This window comes from Carcharhinus amblyrhynchos, chromosome 31 (assembly GCF_965287045.1).
Source record: "Carcharhinus amblyrhynchos chromosome 31, sCarAmb.v2.hapA, whole genome shotgun sequence".
Classification (NCBI taxonomy): domain Eukaryota; kingdom Metazoa; phylum Chordata; class Chondrichthyes; order Carcharhiniformes; family Carcharhinidae; genus Carcharhinus; species Carcharhinus amblyrhynchos.
The window spans coordinates 11,497,531-11,518,986 of record NC_137354.1 but is presented as its reverse complement, the minus strand read 5'-3'; the positions used below and the strand labels follow the sequence as shown (position 1 = coordinate 11,518,986).

Here is a 21,456-nt window from a genome sequence, read left to right as displayed (position 1 = left end):
CTGCCTGGCCTTGGATCACGAGGTGACAAGCTCCTCAATCTGTGTGACGTGGATCACATGGTGGGGGTGGCTCTGATGTCAGGGAACCTGCATCACCTGATGCTCTTGTAGGAGAGGGTGCCATCTTTAAAGGGGATGAGGATTTGGCGGACACTTGGGCAAGCTGACATCTCACCAGGCCAGGGAGGCAGCTGGCAGTAAGGAGTTCACCTCCGTGTCACTGGACACTCACTTTCCCACTCATTATCTTTGCAGGACTAAGGGGCCCAGAATGCCAGGAATGTCCAAGAATGGGGGAGAGGGGGCAGGAGCAGGAATTAGTCCACTGACAGGGACAAAGCTGGAAACAGGGAAGTTGACAGGTGAACAGGGCAGTTGGTCCGAATCTGATGCTGGGTTACGAATGCTGGCGTGTTGGGTGAGGAGGAATCTCGCTTATCCATCATCTGAAGGGCCATGGCTGTTAGCATTCCCCCACCCACACTCCCCCCCCCCACCCCGCTAGGAGTAGATCCCTCCAGCGGGATTTACAACAGCTTCCCACATGTAGGAGTTTGCGGCCTGACTCTGCTGGAGGCCCCCCAGGAGGTCGGGGGTAAGGGTGGTGCTGCCTGGGCAAAGCCAGTCTGGCAGTACCAGCCTGGCTCACTGGCACTGCTGAAGGGGCAAACTGGCAGTACCCAAAGGGCACCTTGGTACTGCATTGGGCAATGCCTAGGGGTGGGATCAGGGGGGTGGGGCCTAATGGGGATGGGGTCTATCTGGGGACTGGCTGGTGGGGGTGTGGGGGGGGGGGAGGGTGGATGGCTGCTGCTACTCTGCTAGAGGATCGCAGGCAAAGGGAGGGAGGACAGTGATCGGGTTGGCAGGAGTAGCCGGGGGGGGGGGAGACATATCGGGGCTTGCCCGGAGAGTTTCAGGAGGCCAGCGATTGGGGGGTAGGGGTGGTCAGAGGGGCAGCGGTGCGGGGTTGCGGGGTCACGGGGCTGGCCAATGATCAGAGGGGTGGTCAGAGGGGCAGCGGTGCGGGGTTGCGGGGTCACGGGGCTGGCCAGTGATCGGAGGGGTGGGTGTCAGAGGGGCAGCGATTGTGGGGTAGGGGTGTTCAGAGGGGCAGTGGTGCGGGGTTGCGGGGTCACGGGGCTGGCCAGTGGGGTTATGGGTCATCAATCGGGGGGGGTAGGGTCAGGGAGCAACAATGCAGGGTTGCTGATTGGGAGGCTGGCAGCGTGGCGCCACTGCACGTGCGCCAATCTCTGCGCTGACAGATCAGTGTATGTGCAGTGACCCACTCAGCACTGTGCTGCCAGCCTCTTCAGCTGGAATATGACCCACCCCCTGATTTTCAATGTGATTCCCACTGGGGCAGTCTGCAAAGCTCAGAGTGTGGGAGGTTCACACTGAAAATCCCGCTAAAAAAAAACCAGCGAGAGTTACTCCAATTTTCACACAAATTTGAGACTTTGAGTTTTGTTGGGGGAATTCTGGCTGTAATGTCACTTTAATGAGTGACCCATCTGTCCTTAGGCTATGCGCTGTCCCTTTAATCTTTAGAACTAACACTTTAGTCTTAGTCACTGCCTAACTCAGACTGCACCACTCAGAATTTTAACAGAGTGAAACGTCTCCATAGACAACACGGCTCCTTCTGACTCCCTCTCCTGCAAGTCAAAAGAGCCCTTCACAGTGAGTCAGCCGAGCCACACTTCAGTCACAGGCATTCAATGGGCAGATTATTGAAGATTATGTTGGACTTTAACCTGGTGTTGTGAGACTTCTTACAGATCATTGAAGGCAGAGCAAACTCATCTCAGCTTCATTTCACTGGGGAAGCAGGACTAAATCCCAGTGAATTACATTACAACCGCTGGTTTGGAAAATTTGAGGTTTTGCCTGTGAGTTTCCCGTTCGCTTCCTCCCTCTCCCACAGCCAAAATAATTGGGAGCTCTTTCCTGCCACCGGGTTTCTGATGGGTGGCTTTGCGATGCAATGCCCTGAGCCTGTCTGCCTGCCGTCTGGCCTGCTCCAACAGGCTCCACAAAGCTCAACCCCCACTCTGGTCAGGAATCAAATATGCATCAGTCAGGAGCTGGAAACAAGGGACTTGTGAGAAAATTCAAAGGGAATTTTTTTCTCGTTGCCAAATTAAATTTGAGATTTATAAAGCTTATCATGACCCATGTCTGAAAGGTTGGGTCAAAATTATAAAATCATAGAATCCCTATAGTGCAGAAGGAGGCCATTTGCCCCATCGATTCTACACTGACCACAGGCCCTATTCCCATAACCCCTCGTAATTACCCTACTAATCCTCCCGACACTAAGAGTCAATTTAGCATGGCCAATCAACCTAACCCACCCATCTTTGGACCGTGGGAGGAAACTGGAGCACTCGGAGGAAACCCACACAGACAGGGGGAGAATGTGGAAACTCCACACAGGTAGTGACCTGAGGCTGGAATTGAACCCCGATCCCTGGCGCTGTGAGGCAGCAGTGCTAACCACTGTGCCACCGTGCCCGCCCCAAACGAACCAGCTTTTGTTTTGTGGAGTGACGCTCCCACTCAAGAAGACAAGGCTTCTGAAGTGGGGCTTCATTGTGTCTGGAGGAATTCCACGTTATGCAAACCTCTTTTAGAAAGATAGGTTCCCAGCCAAGTTCCACCTTTAAGGGTTACCTGGAAGAACATGCCCCAGGCTCAGACAATGACCACTGTGATAAAACATTTGTCTATATTAGGTTTCACTAATGTAAAGATTTCCCTGTATTTTAAGTCATTCTCATGTATGTGTGTTGAGTTAAATGTTAACCATGTGTATCGTGTTATAAAAGCTCTGAGGGTAAAAAATGATGGTTTTCCCCAGGAACCAGACTCAAACCTGGAAAAGAAAACCTTTAATGAGTTTGTGTGCCAGTGGATGATGAAGGAAATGAGTGTCGAGGGGAAGAAGGGAGGTGGGAACAAGTCTTCACCCTGTAAGAGATTACGAGAACAAGCACAAGGGGGGGGGTAAACCATCTGGAAAGCAGAAGTGGTCACCCGTGGCAGCAGGGGTCGTCTCAAAAAAAGCAGCCTATAATTACTTTGCATACCGAAACCTTTCATGACTGCGTACTTGCTGTCATAATGTGGAACATATGGCACAAGGAAATCAAAGAACACTCACGCTGACTACATCTTTGCTGAGGCTGTCAAGAGGCGAAAATAGTTTGCGAGTTGGCAGCCCTGGTGCTCAGAGGTGCTGCTGTTCGTGTTGGGTTTACACAGCTAATGGTCGAGATTCCATTAAATCTACTCATGCTGCCATAAGCTGTCACCACGGGAAGGAACCTGCAGCCTAATACAACACACCCAGTGCTGCTTACTTTAATAGCAAGATGAAACAATTAAAACTTACAATTAGAAATGGTTTGGAAACAGGAAATCATCTTATCAAGATGTATATTGATGAAAATAATTGGAATTATTGAAAATCAGAATCCTGTGGGATGACACGGTGGCACAGTGGTTAGCACTGCTGCTTCACAGCACCAGGCACCTGGGTTCAATTCCAGCCTCGGGTCACTGTCTGTGTGAAGTTTGCACATTCTCTCCGTGTCAGCGTGGGTTTCCCGCCAGGTGTTCTGGTTTCCTCCCAAGTTCCAAAGATGTGCAGTTTAGGTTGATTGGCTAAATTACCCCTTAGTGTCAGGGGGATTAACAGGGTAAATGTGTGGTGTTATGGGAATAATAAAGTAAAGCTTATTTATTAGTCACAAGTAAGGCTTACATTAACACTGCAATTAAGTTACTGTGAAATTCGCCTAGTCGTCACAGTCCGGCACCTGTTCAGGTCAATGCATAGGGCCTGGGTGGGATTGTAGTTAGTGAGATTTGATGGGCCAAATAGCCTCCTTCTGCACTGTAGGGATTCTATGATCAAAAATAAGATATTTGATTTGATTTATTAATCTCGCATGTATTGGGATACAGTGAAAATTATTGTTTCTTGTGCGCTATACAATGTATACAGTACATAGAGAAAGAAAGTGGAGAGTGTAGCTTTACTGTCATAGCTAGGGTGTAGAGAAAGATCAGCTTAGTATATGGTAGGACCATTCAATAGTCTGTTGACAGCAGGGAAGGAACTGTTCTTGAATCTTGGTATGTGTTTTCAGACTCCTGTATCTTTTTCCTGATGGAAGAAGGTGGAAGAAAGAATATCTGGGGTATGTGGAGTCCTTAATTATGCTGGCTGCTTTTCCAAAGCAGTGGGAAGTGTAGACAGAGTCAACGGATGGGAGGCTGGTTTGCGAGATTGGTCTACGTTCACAACCTTCTTGCAGTCTTCGTCAGAGCAGAAGGCATATCTTCCAGAAAGGATGCTTTCTATGGTGCATCTGTAAAAATTGGCCAGAGCCCAATTCCCACTTGCTGGAGGCAATTAGAGAGTACGATTGAATTTTGAAGCTTTGCCTTAAGGTGACATTGATGCAGTCAGAGTCCAGTGTCAGGGCTCGACACGGCTAATATCCATCTGTTCAGGGGTTTGGAACACAAATGATTGAACAGAGGCACAATCGGAACTCCTTGTTGAACTGCAAAACATTCCCATTAAGGTAAACACAGGGCCAACAACACGAAAACTGGTGGTGTAGTAAAGAGCAAGGAGTATTAGATTACAGGATGGTATCAATGGGCTGGTCTATATGACAAAAATTTGAGGGAGAACCGACGGGGCAAAGGAAAATATATTAAATGGTAGAATTTTGGGAAGTACAGAGGACAAGAGGGACAGTGGGATGCAAAGAACAGGATAGGTAAATCAGGCGGTTAAGGAAGACATATGGGATTCTTGCCTTTACTAGCCAAGGCATGGAATTTAAAAGCAGTGAGGTTATGATGGAGCTGTATAAAATGCTTGTTAGGCCACAGCTAGAGCACAGAGTGTTGCCACATCACAGGAAGGACATGATTGTACGAGAGAGGCTGCAGAGGAGATTCAGCAGGATGTTGCCTGGGCTGGAGCATTTCTGCTATGAAGAGAGGCTGGTTAGACTGCAGTTGTTTTTGTTAGAGCAGAGAAGGCTGAAGGAATATGGATAGGGTAGATAGGAAGAAACCTTTGCTCTGGTAGAGGAGTTAGTAATCAGCGGCCATAGACTTAAGGTGAGGAGCAGGAGATTTAGAGGGAATTTGAGGAAAACTTTTGCATCCAGAGGGTGGTGGGACTCTGGGACTCGCTGCCTGAAAGGGTAATAGAGATGGGAACCCTCACAATGTTTAAGAAGCCTTTCAGTGAGCATTTGACATTCCATAGCATTCAAGGCTATGGACCAAATGCTGGAAAATGCAATTAGGATAGATAGGTATTTGATGACCAGAGACACGATGGGCCAAAGGGCCTCTTTCTGTACTCTACGACTCTACTATCTCACAGTCACTGCCATATGAAGGAAAGTTGATTAGTTTAACTTTAGTCGTTTATCATTTTTATGTTAATCTCACAATTTTAACCCAACCAGGTGGACGGAGGTTGAGTAGTGGGTGATTAAAATCACTGACTTACCTGTTGATATCTCACCTGGATCCCACCGCCTTCCATTTTAACTTGTTTCCAAACAGGGACCAAACATACCCATTGGACACCAGCGGGGTCCTTTTTGAAGCATAGTGGTTAAAATCTGATGACACAATCTAGGACCTGACTGCAAATTTAAGCCTGTCTTGCGTGTGGAAGCCTTGGGTCTTTCCTGCCAAGTTTTGAGCGTGGCAAGAATTTGCTGCACCGACGGCGCCAATCTGAGTTCTTTCATATTTCTTCGCCAGGCTTGGAGGGACTGATGTGCCACTCTGGGCCTCACAAAGGAACTCTCACTGTCCTGAACTCTCACTGTCCTGAAATGCCAATGTTCTTAGCTCCCCTTTGACGCTGTCTCCTACTGCCCAGTGTCCACTCCTGCCCAGTGCCCAGGTACCACATCAGGTGGACAGCTGACCAGTGGCTTACCAATGGCACCCAAGAATTAACATCAATAAGCTCTGGTGCTTACCGAAACCACTGCCCGCCTGAATCCCACTTCCAGTTAAACTCCCTCCAGTTGAGCTATTAGATAATATTAAACTTTTCCCATTAATATTGAGCAGACCAGTCCAGACGGATAAGCTTCTGTCCTTCGATTTGTGAAAGGCACAGGACTAACACTGAACATGGGTCATCTCAAAGGTTATGGGGAGAAAGCAGGATTAGGCTATTGAGTTGGATGATCAGCCATGACCGTAATGAATGGCGGAGCAGGCTCGGAGGGCCAAATGGCCTCCTCCTGCTTATATCTTCTATGTACCTTTCTATCTCACCGCAAATGCGTTCTCATCAAAGCCTCGCTCAAGATTCCGGACTATAATGAGGTTTTGTCACTCGCTCTGCACCGAACCCAACAGGACAGAGGTGAAAAATAGACCTAGTTGTTTAAAATGTCACTTTGTTAATGAAATGCTGAGGATAGCACCTCCTAAACTAAGACGTGCGAATGTATCAGCACACTTACATGAGGAAACATCAACCACTAATACAAGGCAATGAATCATCAGACAGAATGGCTGTCTGAAGCTTCGTATTACCTCTTTGTCAGGGTAGTCTGTTCGGATTTCAGCAGCTAACTCAACGCCGGCAAGTCCTCCTCCAACCACAACTATAGATTCAGCTTTTTGAATCTGGATAGAACAGAGAAAGAAAAAATTTGCATTTGATTTGATTTATTATTGTCACATGTACTGGGATACAGTCAAAAGTATTATTTTTTATGTTCATTCGCAGGACATGGGCGTCACAGACTGGCCAGCATTTATTGCCCAACCCTAGTTGGCCTTGTATGGAGGGCAGTTGAGAGTCAACCACATTGCTGTGGTTCTGGAATCACACGTAGGTCAGACCGGGTAAGGACGGCAGATTTCCTTCCCTAAAGGACATAAGTGAAGCAGATGTGTTTTTCCAACAATTGACAATGGTTTCATGGTCTTCAGTAGATTCTTAATTCTGGACAATTTTTTTATTGATTTCAGATTCAATGAGCTGCTGTGGTGGGATTCGAAACCAGGTCCTCAAAACATTTTGCTGAGTTTCCGGATTAATAGTTTAGTGATAATACATTAGGCCATCTCCTTCCACTGCTTGTGTGCCCTGCTGACAACCTATACCATTCATAGAGTACATAGGTTAGAAGGAAAGGAGAGGGTGCAGAATGTAATGTTACAGGCATAGCTAGGGGGTAGAGGAAGAACAGCTTAATATAAGGTAGGTCCATTCAAAAGTCTGATGGCAGCAGGGAAGATACTGTTCTTGAGTCAGTTGGTATGTGACCTCAGACTTTTGTTAACTTGTTCCCAACGGAAGAAGGTGTAAGAGAGAATGTCTGGGGTTCATGGAGTCGTTGATTATGCTGGCTGGTTTTTTTAGGCAGCGAGAAGCTGATAAGCACGATGGGCTGGGCTACGTTCACATTCATATATACATCGCCTTTCAAAATTTTGGGCTCTCCCAAATTTGCTTTGCCGTCAATGCTTTAGGTCACAGTATAGTCCTTGCTTAAAATGCCAGAAATACAATTTGTGCACTGCTTGTCATTATCACAAATGTAATGTAATAGTGACAAGCCATAGCTACTTTTTAAAGTGATGTTGGTTGAGATGCGATGAGATCTCATCTAAAAAAAAGCAGCTCTGATAGTGCTGCACTCTCTCAGCACTGCACTGAGTGTGAGTCTCTGGGTCTAGAGAGGGGCTTGTATAACAACCATCAGACTCAGAACGGACAGTGCTACCAACTGATGTTATAAAGTACAACACACCAGGGAGAAACATGAGGGACAATGTTTTTGCCTCCTGTGTGAAATGTCCATGCCACCTAGCCAAAGCTGGCATGGGAAGCCTGCAATATTTCCCATTTGGGTTTCACTTAACCTCAACTGGGGACATGCAGAGCAGGTGGCAGTGGGTGCAACCGCAAGGTGGGTGTGGCAACGGAGCATCAACAGTTCAGACATTTCCATCTCTAAAATGGTTTGGAATTTGACAAAAGTAAATGCTTTATGGCCCCATTAAGAAAACAATTTAAAATGTCTGTTCTTTTAGTGATCTTCAATACCTCCTTCAGGGCTTGCTGTTTGGTTAAGAACATAAGAACATAAGAAATAGGAGCAGGAATAGGCCATCTAGCCCTTCGAGCCTGCCCCGCCATTCAATAAGATCATGGCTGATCTGAAGTGGATCAGTTCCACTTTCCCGCCTGCTCCCCATAACCCTTAATTCCCTTATCGATCAGAAATCTATCCACCCGTGACTTAAACATATTCAACAAGGTAGCCTCCACCACTTCAATGGGCAGAGAATTCCAGAGATTCACTACCCCCGAGAGAAGAAGTTCCTCCTCAGCTCTGTTCTAAACTGCCTCCCCCTTATTTTGCGGCTGTGTCCTCTAGTTCTTGTTTCCTTTCTAAGTGGAAAGAATCTCTCTGCCCCTACCCTATCTAGCCCCTTCATTACCTTATATGTCTCTATAAGATCACCCCTCAGCCTTCTAAACTCCAACGAGTACAGGCCTAAACTACTCAACCTCTCCTCATAAGCTAACCCCCTCATCTCCAGTATCAGCCTGGCGAACCTTCTTTGTAATCCCTCCAAGGCCAATATATCCTTTTGCAAATAAGGGGACCAAAACTGCACATAGTACTCTAGTTGTGGCCTCACCAGTACCCTGTACAGTTGCAGCAGGACCTCCCTGCTTTTATATTCTATCCCCCTCGCTATAAAGGCCAACATTTCATTCGCCTTCTTGATCACCTGCTGCACCTGCAGACTGGTTAGTACGAGTAGGCAGAGGGCTCGTAAAAAGAAAGGCTGGAATTTTACCACCGTTTTTACACCGGCAGGATTTTCCCATCCTGCCACAGTGAACGGAGACTGGGCCGGCTGCCAAATTCTCTGGCCTTGCTGCAACAGGAGCACGGCGTGAACAGCCGGTAAGTTTGTGCCCAAAGATTTGCATTTATATAGCGCCTTTCCTGAACACAGGCTATCTCAAAGTTCTTTCCAGCCAATTAAATACTCCTTCAACTCAAATCACTGTTGTAATATTGGAAGGGAGACAGTTAAATTATAATGAGCAAACTCCGGCAGACAGGAATGAAATAACCTGTGAAATCTGTCTATATTGTCACGATGATTGATGTGGAGGTGCCGCCGTTGGACTGGGGTAAACGCAGTAAGAAGTCTTACAACCCCAGGTTAAAGTCCAACAGGTTTATTTGGTAGCAAACGCCACTAGTTTTTGGAGCGCTGTCCCTTCATCAAGTGCTCACCTGACGAAAGAGCAGCAAGCGCTCCGAAAGCTAGTGGCATTTGCTACCAAATAAACCTGTTGGACTAACCTGGCATTGTAAGACTTCTTACTGGATAAATATTGGCCAGGGCACTTGGGATAAGTTCCCTGATCTTCTTCAAAATAGTGGCGGGGATCTTTGACATTCACCTGAGCAGGAAAATGTTAGTGTCTCTGAATCTCTGACCCTGTAGTATTCCACTCTCTACCTCTTTTGTACATTGAGGTCGCACTCGTGGTCCTGCAAGCGGAATCGGACCTTGACTCCCACATCAAAGTAGAATCCCAGTGGAAACAAACATAGGATCAGAGAATCCCTACATTGCAGAAGGAGGCCATTCAGCTCATCAAGGCTGCACCGACAACAACTCCACTCTATCCCCATAACTCCACATATATGACACTGCTAGTCCCCCTGACACTAGGGGGAATTTAACATGGCTAGTTTACTTACCCTGCACATCTTTGGACTGTGAGAGGAAACTGGAGCACTCGGAGGAAACCCACGCAGACACGGGGAGAATGTGCTAACTCCACACAGACAGTGTCCCGAGGCTGGAATAGAATCTGGGTCCCTGGCGCTGTGAGGCAGCAGTGCTAACCACTGTGCCATTGTGCTTCTCGAACAAACTGATCCATTTAAATGTCAACCTGAAAATTGCACCAGTTGGGCATCAATGGGACAACTAAGTTATTCTTTAACTACCAAATAAGAAAGTGGTTGCTGGCAGTGAAAATTTCCCCCATTAGGTTTGGAGGACTGACCAGACCCACAATACTGGAGTTCTGGGGATGGAAGAAGATGCTGGACTTCCGTTGATGATCATGGGCCACTCCTCCAGAAGTTTATTTATTTATTTATTATGTCACAAGTAAGTTCACATTAAACGGCCATGAAGTTACTGTGAAAATTGCTTGTCACCACAGTCCGATGCCTGTTTGGTTATGCTGAGGGAGAATTTAGCACGGCCAATACATCTAACCTGCACACCTTTTGGACTGTGAGAGGCAACCAGAGTGCCCGAAGGAAACCCATGCAGATACGGGGAAAATGTGCAAACTTCACAGACCGCCATCCTCGCCGGGAATCAAACCCATGCCACAGTGGCACAGTAGTTAGCACTGCTGCCTTACAGCACCAGGGACCCAGGTTCAATTCCTTATTCGGGTCACTGTCTGTGTGGAGTCTGCACGTTCTCCCCATGTCTGCATGGGTTTCCTCCGGGTGATGCGGTTTCCTCCCACAGTCCAAAAGATGTGCAGGTTAGGTGTATTGGCCATGTTCAATTGCCCCTTAGTGCCAGGGGGATTAGTGGGGTAAATATGTGGGGAGGGGGGTACAGGAATGAGGCCTGTGTGGCACTGTTGTCAGTGCAGGCTTGATGGGCCAAATGGCCTCCTTCTGCACTGCAGGGATTCTATGATACCTAAGATTCACTCAAGAGACTCAGTAAGTGAATGATAAGATTCATTATGAGTTCCAGAGGGACTTTCCATGTTCCATTCATTCATACGAAAGGACCACAAAACAGATAACAATACATGGGGGCAACCTCATAAGTAGCTCAAATAATCGAGCTGTTCTACTTAACGTTTCTCTGCAACCTTTTTCGGAATTACCTCTATCACTAAATCCTCATACATCTGGACAGCAGCGTCCCTGCTAAGTGGCTCAATCAATTTCCCAGGGAATGGTCCTGTGCTACCAGTCGCCAGAATCAGGTAAGAGTAATGTATGACCTTTAAAACACAAGAAAAGATAACACATTTATTCAAAAGAGGTATGTGAGATTTAGCTTAAAAGCCAATAAAATCGATGATATATTACCTTCATTAGCTGTAAGGTCACAAATTTCATTCTTATTTTGCATAGGGTTGACAGTGAAAATCTTTTCCCCAGAATGGAAATGTCTTCTACTAAGGGGCAGGTGCTGAAGGTGAGAGGGGGAAAGTTCAAAGGGAGATGTGAGGGGCAAGTTTTTTACACAGAGAGTGGTAAGTGATGATATGATAGGGGCATTTAAGAGTTTTTTAGACATGGATCAAGAGCAGGCAGAAGGGACACTAAGGGATAATTGAACATGGCCAATGCACCCAAACTGTACATCTTTTGGACTGTGGGAGGAAATCGGAACGCCCAGAGGAAACCCATGCAGACACAGGGAGAATGTGCAGATCCCACACAGACAGTGATCCGAACCAAGAATTGAACCTGGGTCCCTAGCGCTGTAAGGCAGCAGGCAGAAGTTTAATTCGGCACCATGTTCAGCACAACACAGTGGGCCGAAGGGCCCGTTCCTGTGCTGTACTGTTCTGTGTGAGATAATATGCTTACCTCCCCATTCTCCATTATAACATCTTGTCCTTCTAAATCAATGTCACTGACTTTGCCTTGTTTGAAGTTTGTTTTGAACGTTATTTCATAAGCTATGAATGTTTTGGCTGCAAATCCTAAAGTTAAAAAAAAACACATGGTATGAAAATTAAGTTACTTAGGAATAAAAAATAATACAGACAGGGAAAGGTCCTACCACCCACCACAATCGCTGCTTGAAAGAAATCACCCACAATTTGGCAAAACAACTGCATTCATGTAACTCCGATAAAGTAGTAAAACTTTGTCACGTTGCCTCCGTTAGGAATCCCGCTGATGTTCAATGCAAAGACGTCCCAAATCACAGAAGAGAAACTTGGAACGCCATTCTTATCAGTTGATTTTTGCGATTTGGAAAAGTATAAGCAGAGATGAAACCCAGTGAGGAAAGGCATCAGTCTTGTTGCAAATTATGCAAATGACAAAATATTTATTAAACTTTAAAACACACAACAAGGAAGGCAACAATAATGAACAACATTTACAATTAACTACAAAAGTGGTAAACCAGAGAGTGGACTTAAATTACCCCCAATCTAATCTATTTTCCTTCACTCTAAGAACACACCTTTCCCAAAATAATATCCCATAGGTTTTAACACTATGAGCCAAATTCAGCAAATAATTGCCATACAAGATCTCTTTTCTCTTTTTATCAACATGGAAACAGGCCCTTCAGCGCAACTTGACCCTGCTGCCCAGTTTTTATCACTAAGCTAGTCCCAATTGCCTGCATTTGGCCCACGTCCCTCCACACTCATCTTACCCATGTAACTATCTCAATGCTTTTCAAAAGACAGAATTGTACCTGCCTCTACTACTGCCTCTGGCAGCTTGTTCCAGACACTCACCACATTCTGAGTGAAACAATTACCCCTCTGGACCCTTTTGTATCTCTCCTCTTTCACCTTAAACCTATGCCCTCGAGTTTTAGACTCGCCTATTTTTTGGAAAAGATCTACCCTATCAATGCCCCTCATTACTTTACAGACCCCTATAGGATCACCCCTAAGCCTCCTACAAGACATCAGTAAGGCCACATTTGGAATACTGTGTATTGTTCTGGTCACCCATGATAGAAAGGATATTATTAAACGAGAAAGAGTGCGGGAAAGATTTACTAAGATGCTACTGGAACTTCATGGTTTGAAGTATAAGGAAAGGCTGGATATCCAGTCTCTCCTTATAACTCAAACCATCAAGTCGCAGTGGCATATTTTCTATTTTCAAACCACTGTTCAAAACCAGGAAATTCATTGCCAATAGTTCCAAGAGCGTTAACCTTCCCTGAAAGCCTTGCAGGCAGAATTTAATCAAGCAACTTGGAAAATGCTAGTAAATTATATCTACCTGAATGGACAAGGTTTATTGATTAACTCTTAAAACAATTAAATTATGAGGCATGAAGTATTGCTTCTAAATTCACACTTATAGGCCTTTGTGGCATCCACTTGCCTGAATGGGTGCAGCTCCAATAGCACTCAAGAAGCTTACACCATGCAGGACAAAGTGACACCACACCTACAAACATTCAATCTCTCCATCACCGACACTCAGTAGCAGCAGTGTGTACTATCTACAAGATGTACTGCAGCAATTCACCAAAGATCCTTAGACAGCAGCTTCCAAACCCATGACCACTTTCATCTAGAAGGACAAGGGCAGCAGATACATGGGAACATCATCACTTACAAGTTCTCCTCCAAGCCACTCACCACCCTGACTTGGAAATATATCGCTGTTCCTTCGCAGTCGCTGGGTCAAAGTTTATGGAATTCCCTCCCTAACGGCATTGTGGTCAACCCCAAGGCACGTGGACTTCAGTGATTCAAGAAGGCAGCTCACCACCAACTTCTCAAAGGCAACTAGGGATGGGCAACAAATATGGGCCTAACCAGCAACACCCATGTCCCACAAATGAATAAAAAAAAGTTCTTTAGAACATTACTGGAACAGTGAAATATTCTTGAATATATTTCCTAGTACCTAGCATCAGGAATTCCGCAATTTACAGACCACACATTTTTCCATACCAGCATAATTTCCATCCCATCGTTCTCAACAGGATGCTTTGTATGGTGGAGCTCTTAAAAATGTTCATGATGAGCTTGGCTACCAATCCATTTCTTCCACAGATAGAGCAACGTGTTAAAATGTGCAGCCAATGAACACACTGAGAGCTATGCCTATTACTTCAAAGCCTGAAATAATTAATGCTTTGCAAATGAAAGACTCAACTCATGGCAGTAATGAGCTCAAAGTGTTGCACTCTTCTTAGTTCTAGTGCAGTATTTACTTCACTCCGGTATAGACCTTCACTTGCTGAAACCCATAGCCACAGTAAATGTCAACATTTAGGAACTATTCCCAGACGGATAAAAAGACAGAAAAATATGGGAAATGACTGATTGACTGGTCTGCACTAGTCTTGTATACATTAAGATGTGCAGGTTGGGTTGATTGGCCATGCTAAATTGCCCCTTAGTGTCAGGGGGATTAGCTGAGTAAAAATGTGGGGTTATGGGGCTGTGTGTGGGATTGTTGTCAGTGCAGGCTTGATGGGCCAAATGTCCTCCTTCTGCATTGTAGGGATTCTGTAATGACTTTAAATCAGGCCACTGAAGTTGGCCTATTGGAATACAAACTCCCTGATTAAGGGGCCAAATGGTGGGCCAATCAGGGAGACTTTAATTCGTAATTAATGAGGGTGTGTCAGTTCCTCTGGCACTCCTGAAGGTAGCCTGCTAACTGATAGCACCCTGTACTGCTGCTGGAATGTAAATATTCTGGTGATGGGACTTCTGTCTCTGTGAATTTAGTATAAGTTCTATGATCTATGTTCTTTGAAAATGGAGCTCTAGTTAAGACCAGTCCCAGCCATTTCCCAAGTTTTATTGGCTTCTCCTTCTGGGCTAGTTTCAAGTGATTTACCTTTCTGTACCGATGCTCTAAGGGCCCCCATGTTGTGATGGAAGGCGTGTTTTATGTCGATCAGTGTGTAAGGGATCCGGTAGTATGATAACTGCTTAGCTGCAGCAATCCCTCCGAAACCACCACCGACAATAACAACGTGGTCAGTATCGCTGAGAGTTAGTTTCGCTCCCATGATGTCTGTTGAAAAATATATTACAGTGGAAGCATGAAAAAAAGAGACTTGCATTTAACTGACACTTTTCATGATCCCATGATACCAAAAACACTTTATGGACAATGATTATCGACAAGAATGGACAATATTTGAACAGTAAATCACTGTTGTCAGGTAGGAAATTGGGCAGCAAAGTTTTGCATAGAAAGATGTGGAGAACAACAATGTAACAATGATTTGATTTGATGTATTATTGTCACATGTATTAGTATACAGTGAAAAATAGTTTTTCGTGCATGCTATACAGACAAAACATACCGTTCATAGAGAAGGAAAGGAGAGAGTGCAGAATGTAGTGTTACAGTCATAGCTCGGGTGTAGAGAAAGATCAACTTGATATAAGGTCGGTCCAAGTTCTGACGGCAGCAGGGAAGAAGCTGTTCTTATGTCGGTTGGTACGTGATCTCAGACTTTTGTATCTTTTTCCTGATGGAAGAAGGTGGGAAGAGAGAATGTCCAGGGTGTGTGATTATGTTGGCTGCTTTGCCGAGGCAGTGGGAAATGTAGATAGAGTCAATGGATGGGAGACTGGTTGACCAGATACTGTGCTTCTTTCAGTGATGTTCGTTGAGGGATAAATATTGGCCAGGACATCAGGGTAACTCCCTTAGTTATCTTTGATATTGTGCGATGAGATCTTTTACACCCACCTGAAAGGGCAGATGTTTTGCCATCTCATCAAAAGACGGTACCTCCAACAGTTCAGCAATCCCTTAGCACTACATTGGGGTTTCAGCCTTGATATGTGCTCAAGACCCTGGAATAGGACATCAACTCATTCAGAGGTGAGAGTGCTACTCACTAAGCTACATCTCATTCAAAGAAGCACATCAATGACTATTTACGGCATCCGAGAATCATGCTCATTGTGCGGTGGCCTGGTGGCAGTATACCTAGATTATTTATCCAGAAACTCAGCTAAAGGACACAGGTTCGAATCCCGCCACAGCAAAAGGTGGAGTTTAAATTCAATAAAAAATACCTGGAATTAAGTATCTACTGATGACCATGAAGCCACGAGTTTGTTTCAGATTCCAGCATCTGCGATATTTTGCGTTTACCATGAAGCCATTGTCGGTGGTTGTAAAAACCCATCTTGTTCAGTAACGTCCTTTAGGAAAGGAAATCTGCCATCCTTACCTGGTCTGGCCTACATGTGACTCCAGAGCCACAGCAATGTGACTGACCCTCTGCTCTCCAAGGGCAACTAGGGATGGGCAACTAATGCTGGCCCAGCCAGTGATGCCATGTCCCATGAATGAATGAATGAATGAATATATCAAATAATGGCAATAATGCAGGATAGAAAACTACCTATGGTACAGCCTGTTTGGGTGGGGAAATATTTTCTTATCACAGATAAGCACACAGATATAATTTGGACATTAAGTGTCATTTTTTTCTTTATTACATCCCTATATGGTCAGGAGGAGATAACTGACCATGACGGTGGCCGTAGCCCTGTAATATGGGTTGAGAGTCATTTGGGTAGTTTTTGCACTAATAATAACAGACTAATAGCACTCTTGGTTACAATGGAATAAATCAAACAGCAACTTCTGGCGTATGTAAAGCAGTGCGAAACCATAGGTTGAACTAGATGGCTCCCTCACTGATAAACTTGACATTGAAATATAAGCAGTGTACACAGAATCATAGAACCCTATAGTGGAGAAAGAGGCCATTTGGCCCATCGAGTCTGCACTGACCACAATCCCACCCAGGCCCTACCCCCATGTCCCTACATATTTTACCCGCTAATCCCTCTAACCTACGCATCTCAGGACATTAAGGGGCAATTTCAGCATGACCAAACAACCTAACCCACACATCTTTGGACTGTGGGAGGAAACCAGAGCACCCGGAGCAAACCTACGCAGACAAGAGGAGAATGTGCAAATTCCACATAGACAGTGACCCAAGCCGGGAATCGAACCCAGGTCCCTGGAGCTGTGAAGCAGCAGTGCTAACCACTGTGCTACTGTACACTCTAAACTCACCAGAAAAAAAGTTCAGGCTAATTCATTTATGAGTAAATTATTTTTTAAACAGCGTGTTGGTTGCATAATTTCTGGCAAACAAGAAATCTGGCAACAGAAATTTAATTTTACAAGTGTGGAATCTCATTCTTTTGGAGGAATCTGGAATTTAATATTAAAAAAAATCTGTTTTGTTTATCTTCCTGTCTCAACTACTCTCACAGAAGACCTTGGCAAAGACTACCATCCTTTATTTGGCTGCTCTGGGGACCAGTGGTGAGGAAGGGACATAAGACTGAAACCTGTATCCCTTTGTTAATTGGATCCATGCCAGTTGGTGAAGTAAAACCCAAGATGCTTCTTTGAATTAATTCATAGTCAACACTCCTCCAACCCAACTGGGCAACCCCTGCCCAGTGTCTCAGGTACCCCTGTTTATAGTTGCATAAATACCATTCACCTGTCCAACAATGTGATTGTCATTACGCCTTAACAATGTGAATCTCAACAATATGATTACCATTAAACTTTAACAATATGATTAATAAGACACAGACCTCCACTCTACCCAGCTAGCATTTCATTGCATGTGACAGGCAAAGAAGGGTTGAAGTTGGGTTGCCACATGGCATGCTGTGCATTTATCCATAAAGCCAATAGAAAACAAAAGCTTTACTTGCATTTTCAATAGCAAGACTTTGATTTCTATATACGTTTGTCTAGTCGCAAAAAGTGTTCAAACTTACCAATTCAAGACTTATCTTTGCCTATGTAGTTGATGGGAATATATTTCTGCATATGTCTAAAAAAGAAATCAGCATTAATTAACAATTGATTACTTCTTGATTTGATTTATTATTGTCACATGTATTGGTTTACAGCGAAAAATATTTTGCGCTATAAAGGTAAAGCATACTGTTCATAGAGAAGGAAAGGAGAGAGTGCAGAATGTAGTGTTACGGTCATAGCCAGGGTGTAGAGAAAGATCAACTTAGTGTGAGGTAGGTCCATTCAAAAGACTGACAGTGGCAGGGAAGAAGCTGTTCTTGAGTCGGTTGGTACGTGACCTCAGACTTTTGTATCCTTTTCCCAACGGAAGAAGGTGGAAGAGAGAATGTCCGGGGTGCGTGGGGTCCTTAATTATGCCAGTTGCTTTGTCGAGGCAGCGGGAAGTGTAGACAGAGTCAATGGATGGGAGGCTGGTTTGCATGATGGATTGGGCTACATTCATGACCTTTTGTAGTTCTTTCCAATATTTCACACACAAAGAGGGAGAAAGCTTGCAGCAATCCAGAATTGTGTGAGTTGAATTCCTGGCTCAGATCCACACAATACCTGCCTAACTGGGGGTTTCAAACCTGCCCATTAGTTCACAGGCAGCAACACTCCACTGCAGCAGGACATCACATGAATACCCACTACTACATGTAACCGGAAACTGGGTAAGCAAATGCAGCAGAAAGGAACAGAAAGTTATGCTAATGTGTGAAGATAGAAAAGGAACAAACAAAGAAGCTTTGTCTACAAATATTCCTAGTATTTGATCCCTTTTATTGCAACAGTAACATCCAAAAAGCACAAAAGTGTAGTTTGTGGAAATGTCATATTCGGAATTAGCGAAAGGAGACTATGAGGACAGAGGGTGTGAGATCTATTTTCTAACAAGGTCTGCCTACAGTCCCATTCCTGTGATGTTTGGCCCTTTATTTGGTACTTGTTCAGTTTGCAGTCAATTGGAATGCTTTCTTTCATCATTAGTATAGTCTTGAATTTTGGAATTCCATCAAACTGTCACTGTGTGGTTCTTCGCCCTGTGGGTTAACTTGGTTTGTTTTCGGAGGTTGATGGGTGGCTGGATAGAGGTTTACAAGATTATGAGTGGCATGGACAGTGTGGATAGTCAGATGCACTTTCCTAGGGTAGAAAAGTCAAGTCCTAGGTTTGAGGTGCATGGGGCAAAGTTTAGAGGAGATGTGCGAGGCAAGTTTTGTACACAGAGGGTGGTGAATGTCTGGAACATGCTGCCTGGGGAGGTGGTGGGAGCAGGTATGATCGTAGCATTTAAGGGGCAGATAGACAAATACATGAATAGGGTGGGGATGGAAGGATATGGATTCCGTAAGTGCATACAGTTTTAATTTAGGCAGACATCATGATCGTGCAGGCATAGAGGGCTGAAGGGCCTGTTCCTGTGCTATACTTTTCTTTGTTAATATCTATAGATTGTGAACAACCATTGCAGATAGTCAGGTTTACTCACGGGATCAAAGTCTCCTAACTCATCGCGTCCTGTTTGACATTTGTCGTACAAGATTTGTTTGCCATCTGACACTAAAGATGTCCTCACACTTTAAGTACAGCATTTTCACTTGTTTAGGTGCTGTCCCACTGCCTCTTTACCCAACCATGTTGTAGAAATGGATTTCCTTCAACTCCTGGCTCACACCCAAGACACTTAGTACAGAGAACCTCAGACACTCTTCAAAATTCCATTGCCCCAACAACACAAGCCATTGTGATGTAACTTCAGGTAATGAAGCAGATACAATGTAGCCCAGGACATGTACAGAAGTGGGCTTTCTTTCGGGGAACGGTGAGGGAGGGTACAGGGATCACCATGAGGAGTAAGCGAAGCCAGTCCACTTCAAAGACAAATAGACACCAAGTTATACCTTTTAAGGTCTTCCCACTGCAGTGTGTGAGTAGAAAGCTAGAAGCTCCATTTATCTTTGATCAATCCATGACTACACATTTAATTTTGTTCTTCTACAATTTGATATTATCTGTACCCTTCAGTAGGGGTCACCTTTGCAATTAGATGCCAGGTTGTTTCATGTATAACCTGTCTGCAAACGGTGCAGGACAGAAGGGGAATAGATTGATTTTTGTAGCTACAGTAATCAAAAGAAGCAAAGTAAACCTCTGGACTAGCTTCAGATGGTAAAGACTGATATATAAAGACTGATATTATTTGATTCTCTGGATACATGAGCACAGAAATCATTTGGAAAAGCAATTGTGCTTTTGAGATTAAATTTCAATATTTTAGAGTGGGAAGGTGTGAGAGGAAGCGCTTCAAGCGTACAGGTGGAGGTATCGAATAATTTGTTCAGGATAGAACAATCAGCACCTTTAGGCCAGTGCAATTATCTGAGATTGTAAATGACAAGGAGGAGGGTGGAACAGACACCCAGCATCTTGAACTTTCTTCATTACTTTTTTAGTCTTCCCTAAGATGATTTTCCCTTCTGGTTTACGCTCACATGATCCTTACTAATAAGGCTCATCATGTAGTCATCAGATGACATTGCACAGAATGAGGCCATTCAGCCTGTCATTCCTGTGCTAGGCCTTGGCTAGAGCTACATAATCAGTCTGAGGGCCCTACTCTTTCTCCATAGACCTGAACACTTTCTTCACTAAATTATTTCTCTAATCCTGTTTTTGATGATACTGCTTCCACCGCACTTCCAGGCAGTGTTTTCAGATCACAATAACTCACAATGTGAAATGTCATCTCTGGTTCTTTTGCCAATCACCTGAAAGTTTATTTATTAGTGTCACAAGTAGGCTTACATTAACACCGCAATGAAGTTACCGTGAAAATCCCCTAGTCGCCACACTCTGATACCTGTTCGGGTACACTGAGGGAATGCACCCAACCAGCACGTCTTTCGGACAGTGGGAGGAAATTGCAGCACCCGGAGGAAACCCACGCAGACACGGGGAGAACGTGCAAACTCCACACAGACAGTGACCTAAGCCAGGAATCGGACCCGGGTCTCTGGCGCTGTGAGGCAGCAGTGTTAACCACTGTGCCATTGTGCCACCCCCACCAGTGTCCTCTGGTTACCCACCCTCTGGAACAGGAAAGGAACACTTCTCTTTTTATTCACTCTACCTTTAAAATTGGCCCATTTTGTTCTTACTACGACAATTGTGATCGCCCCATCTGGAATTATTCTGCCTGCCCTGCAAGGCCAGAATTGAATACAAAGAGGCATCTTAATGAGTGTTGTACAAATTCTTTTTCTAACCTGCTTGTGTTGGCACTCAGCCCTCTATTAATAAAGCCAGCGCTCCCATCTGATTTGCTTACAGCCCTCTCAACTTGTTTTGCAATCTTCAACTATTTGTGTCTCTTTGTTCCTGTCCTCATCACCTGTTCTTATTGCCTCTCCTCATTCTTGCTGCCAATGTATGTATCACTCCTCTGCAATAGATTTCAGTGGCATATGCTTGCCCATTTCATCACTTTGTCTCTGTCCTCCTGGAGTCAGTATTATCCATCCCAATGTCAATCTCAGTGTCTCGCTATGACTGTAACACTACATTTTGCACTCTCTCTCTTTTTCTTCTCTATGAATGGTATGCTTTGTCTGTATAGCGCACAAGAAACATTACTTTTCACTGCGCCCCAAAACATGTGACAATAATAAATCAAATCAAATCAAAATCAAATCAAGATTCCTCTGTTGCCAAGCAGAAATTATAGAGATTTAGAGGGAACCACTGCTTTAACAAGTGCCACATACAGACACACAGCAACCCTTGCAGTAAAGGTGATCATCGGATTTATGGATGAAGGAGATTAGAA

The 21,456-nt window shown here is 44.7% G+C and overlaps 1 protein-coding gene across 1 annotated transcript in view; it reads right to left on the bottom strand.

Annotated features, from left to right (window-relative positions):
- LOC145360455 (ferroptosis suppressor protein 1-like) overlaps nt 1-14,838 on the bottom strand; it is a 28,562-nt gene extending 13,724 nt beyond the window's left edge. Inside the window, exons 1-4 of the mRNA XM_080215673.1 lie at nt 14,664-14,838; nt 11,694-11,809; nt 10,979-11,098; nt 6,604-6,696 (exon numbers count right to left, since the gene is read on the bottom strand). Of these exons, the coding sequence (XP_080071799.1) occupies nt 6,604-6,696; nt 10,979-11,098; nt 11,694-11,809; nt 14,664-14,838 (504 nt within the window). The remainder of the gene's footprint in view (nt 1-6,603; nt 6,697-10,978; nt 11,099-11,693; nt 11,810-14,663) is intronic.
- Nucleotides 14,839-21,456: the final 6,618 nt, after the last annotated feature.